At 31.2% G+C, this 4,956-nt stretch overlaps 1 protein-coding gene across 1 annotated transcript in view; it reads left to right on the top strand.

Moving 5' to 3' along the window:
- The window catches only part of LOC111084922 (adhesion G protein-coupled receptor B2-like), a 46,326-nt gene that overhangs the window by 17,197 nt on the left and 24,173 nt on the right, over nucleotides 1–4,956 (top strand). Inside the window, exons 3-5 of the mRNA XM_022381536.1 lie at nucleotides 1,070–1,169; nucleotides 3,821–4,027; nucleotides 4,435–4,516. Of these exons, the coding sequence (XP_022237244.1) occupies nucleotides 1,070–1,169; nucleotides 3,821–4,027; nucleotides 4,435–4,516 (389 nt within the window). The remainder of the gene's footprint in view (nucleotides 1–1,069; nucleotides 1,170–3,820; nucleotides 4,028–4,434; nucleotides 4,517–4,956) is intronic.

Raw genomic sequence — 4,956 nt, 5'->3', positions numbered from 1 at the left:
GGATAGTTCTAGAAAATAGGTGGCGCCACACCAGTCACGTGACCTCGATGACGCAACAATATTATTAACTTACTGACAGTACATTTATGGGCTTAAAGTAGCATACATCAGTATGATTTAGAATTTATTCCTGCTTCAAAATACTCACACATCTTCTCTTAAGTTTGACTTCTCAGTCTCAAAATTGTTTAACACAAGCTATTAATTAACAAATCAATATATGAATACTCTTTGAATATTAAATGATACCTTTATATCACCAATGAATACTTAAATGCAAAAATCATCCCTCTTTTATCAGGAAAACATTAAAAATGAAGGCTTTATGATTCAGTTCATTCATAGTCTATTAAAATGTAATGATGCACATGAATACTTCTATGTTCTTGTTTTTTTTTTTTTGTTCTATGTAATTAAGTGTCAATGATGATTACCTTTGTGACCTACTTCATTCCTTTTAAACTTTATAAATAAATACTTCCATAGTTCACTTTATCCATATATAAGACATGGTATCAGTGATATGAGCCTTCATAACCCATTTCATCTTTCTTTATATCAGACCTGGATATTACTGATGAATATTTTCATGGTCCAATTTATTATTCATTATATTTGATGTGGGTATCAGCATGTGATAAACACCTACATGAATCCAGTTTATCCTTACTTAATTATATTATACCTGGATAACACTGATAAACACCTTCTTGATCCAGTTAATTTATTATATCAGTAATGAACACTTCAGACCTGTCATGATATCACTGTAGAATACAACCATCATTATGTTAACTTCTTCTCGAGTATGCCCCAAACATCAGAGATGATTATTTTAATGATCCAGTTAATCCTACTTTTAATTATTTTTTTTCATTTGTGTCTAATAATAAACTATGCATTTTTAAAAATTTTTTCCATATTTTAGACAATGAGATGTGATGGCTTCAACATATTTGACTATATATCAATTACTCTTGCTTTTTTAATGTGTTGTTTTTTTTTATTCAACAAGATTGATGAAGTTCTATTAAACAGTATCAAAAGTTAGCCTTTCTTAAATTTTTAGTATGTGATCCAACTTCATCAATTGATTTTAAGTCATGGGTTTTTAAGAGGTGCTTTTTCCACCCCTGGGACCTTCCAGATATTTGATAGACCAGCCTTTGGTAAGTAGTTAATAACTGCTTTATATTTCTCTCACTGATTTTTAAAGAATAAAGAAAGAAACATTTTTTGTTGACAAGATAACTAAAAAAAATCTGGAGAAGAAGACAAAAGAATTCGTGATATACAATTTTGTAGGTATGAAGTATTAGTATGATAAAGGTATACCCTACTGTAGCCCTCATCAAATCCCAGACACTAGGTTGCATTGGCGATTAAAAATGTTATCATGGTACCTACTATTTTCTCCTTTTTTATTCATGCATGCTTAGGGCTGTGCTAAATAGAACTTGAATCTAAAACAGTTCTGGACCCTTGGAAGTCCGGAACTATTTTCACATTTTTTGAGTCCTAAATCAAACTTTGTGTCTAAGATTTTAGTGACGGATTCAACACTTCTTCATGTTTTTCAGGAATGAAACACTGCAGTTGTCCAACACATTACTAATTTTGTGCCAGTTTGTTTTCTTCTTTCTCTCAATTCAACCAATCACTGCACATGTTTAAAGTCATACAGGACCAAAGGCAGTTAGTTCAGGCAATAATATCAAGTGGTTGTTGATATCATGTGATTGTTAGCATAAACTTGTTGCTGTGAAAGTAAATAAATATACACTCAATTATCCGTGCTGGTCTGGGAAACAAAAATCACGGATAACAGAAACAGTGGATAATTGAAGCACTAGTGTATCTCACTAGTTAGTCCATTGTTTAATCTAAATACAAATTTTCAATATATTTAAGTTCCTTGTATTAACTTATAATCCTTTTACTGTTGTTTAATCACTTTATCATGAAAAATTATAAAAAGTTATCACAATTGCAATCATAAGAGCCAAGTGTCGGTTGGTCAGTCAATCGGTCACGCTTGATTTCTCCGAAATCTGTGAGTTATACAAGTCCAATTGTTCGTTTCCATTTATTTGAATTTAATCGCTAACATGAATAGGGGTAAGTAGCTCCTAAATTTCGACACTTTTTCTCCTGTAAACACGGAAGTGCATTTGCACTCTGTCAATGCCTATGAAAAATAAGTAAAAAATTAGTGCAAATCTATGCTTGGGAATTATTACGATGCCTTTGTTAAAACAGACTGAAGATACCAATTATCTGTAGGAAGAGGACAATGCATATCTTGGCGACACAACCTGAACATGCATCTGTGGTTAAAAGATGCCTTCTGTGCAGCATAGAACAGTGGACAACAACTGAAGTAGAGTGAAGTCTTTAAGAAATCTTAATGTGTATTTTGTATGTTTTTTTATACTATGTTTTAAAAGCTAATCAAATAAAGTTAACAAAGCTACAAATATTTTGTATTCCTGTCTTAACAGCTAAAAATAAAATAGGCAACTCTAGGCTTGAACAAGCTGACTTACGATTTGAATGCACGCCAGATCCTGCATGCAAAAAACCACAGATATTATGCAACACCTGAACTTTTGCAACCGAAATTAATTTCTGAGCAGCAATTTCTCCAAAGCATCTGTAAATTATGGTCTATAATTATAATGGCACAATTATTTGAGAAAATTTGGAGAAACAAAAAAAACCATGGATAATCGAGGATTATGGATAATGGAGGTGCAGATAATTGAGACACGAGTTTACCCCCCCATTTCCAGGTACAAAGGTTAGGCACTACTGGCTCCTAGATCTGAAAATATTTGATGAGGCCTGCTCTAATATATTTACAGTAAAATAATTTATTGTTTGTGATGTTTCACCTTTTTTAGTAATTTTATGAGAACAGTAAAAACATTAATTTTTTGTTTTCATATATGTATATTGTGTACCTTTTCATTCACATTAACTTGATATACTTGATCATGACCATTCCTAGCTTCAAATTTTATATAGTTTACCTTATAAGCTGAATCACTTTATCGAAATTACAGGTGGTTCACTTAATATCAGTTGTTATTTGTGCACATATTTTATGTGTTTTTGTGATCTTATATTTACTGTGATATATTAATAAAGTCTCATTCCTCTTAAGAAATACTTTGTTGGATAAAAAACATTTAAACCTACATTAATTAGTTCATATCCTTGCTCTGCATTTAGGGCTTGGGTTGACCCTTTTGTAGAATGCTAGATTTTGAAGCCTATGAGCCATGTTTGAATCCATGTAATTTTACAAAATATTCTCCATACTTTAAACTGTTGGTGCATCATAAGAATGACAGTCAATCCCTTAATATGGCTAGTGGATTGTAAGGTGCTGATGAGTGGCTACTTTCCCTATAGTCAGTAGTTGAAAATTAGGGATGGTAGCAGATTGCTCTAGTATAGCTGTATAGTGGTCTGCATTTTCAATAGAACTTTCAGCTGCTGGTGAATCAAGCTCTTTCCAAAATGTATACAGTTATCAGTGTTTGTCTTGTGTTTCAAGTATATATATATTTTCCTTGTTATAGTGAAAATTAGTGTATTTTTCTAAACTACTAAGATGCTTTTTATGAAAATATGACTCAGGACCAAGCTCATTCAAACTTATCAGTTAGTCTATGGAAAAGATGGAATTTTAACTAGAAAGCAAACTTTTATTCATAAATATAGAAACAGATACACACTAAGCTTTCATAAATGGTACAATAGATACTAACACACTGCCATTCAAATTTAACACATTTCTTGATTTATTTTTAAGTATTACAAACTGGGAGAGTAACAAAGGATGGGCAACATAATCTGAAGTTTCCTGGTTTTCCTGAAAATTTGAAAGATTCCAGTATTACAACATTGGAAAGGGAGAAAATGAAAGCAGACAGTCAGAGCATTTTTAGCAAACATCCTTGGTTAACTGACGAGTTGGAAGTCAGCTATAACTCCTTCTTAATGTCTGATTTTGATCACCGTAAGTCCTATTATGGGATCGAATGTTTGTGTTTTTTTTATTTTTTCTTATAGGTATATTCTTCATAATTTTGTACACCATTTTTAGGCTAAATAGGTGTTTAATTATTTCATTAGGTTTTAAAACTTAAATAATTTTTTATGTAACTATTTATTACTTTCTAACTTTTTTTAGTGCCAACTCTTTGTATGAAGACAGTGTGAAATAATTAACATCGATTTGCAAAAAAGTCTGTTGCTTTATCACAAAACTGGTAACAATTAAAAAGTACTGCAGAGGTTTCAGTTTTATACATCATGATTATTTTGATTTTTGTCAGTCATTTTTATGATCATTAGTTTCACTTTAAAGTATAAACAAACTCAGCAATGACTTATTTTGGTTGTATTTCTGATATTTTATTATAGTGAATGATAGTATAGTCACAACAGTTGTAGTCTACAAAAATTTGTCAATCTTCCTTCCACCACGATTCTTGATTAGAAAAGGGTAAGTAAATATTTCAATCTTCAAGTAAAATAAGCAGTGCGAAAGGTTTCTTATTGATGTATAGAAAATTAATTTAAAACCAACACGTTTATGGTTATTTATAATTGTTTCTATTTTTAAGTACAAAGCTACACAATGATCTGTGCTAGTACCGACTACAGGTAGTGGACCCTGATTTTTAGCATTATAAACCTTCAAATTTACCACTGAACCATTAGGTGGGGATCACTATCTTGGACAATGTCAAGATATTTGAATTTTTTTATGTAAAATATAGTTAAAAGTTTAATGCACCACTTTATAATAGATCTCCAAGCACTAGAGTTGTTAGGTTTTATGTGGGACAATAACTTAGGATACAAGGAAGTTATAAACAATGCACACACAAGAAACAAAATTGTTTGTTTGTTTTTGGAATTTCGCGCAAAGCTACACGAGGG

This window comes from Limulus polyphemus, unplaced genomic scaffold (assembly GCF_000517525.1).
Source record: "Limulus polyphemus unplaced genomic scaffold, Limulus_polyphemus-2.1.2 Scaffold172, whole genome shotgun sequence".
In the NCBI taxonomy this organism is placed as follows: domain Eukaryota; kingdom Metazoa; phylum Arthropoda; class Merostomata; order Xiphosura; family Limulidae; genus Limulus; species Limulus polyphemus.
This window is presented reverse-complemented; position numbering and strand designations above follow the sequence as displayed.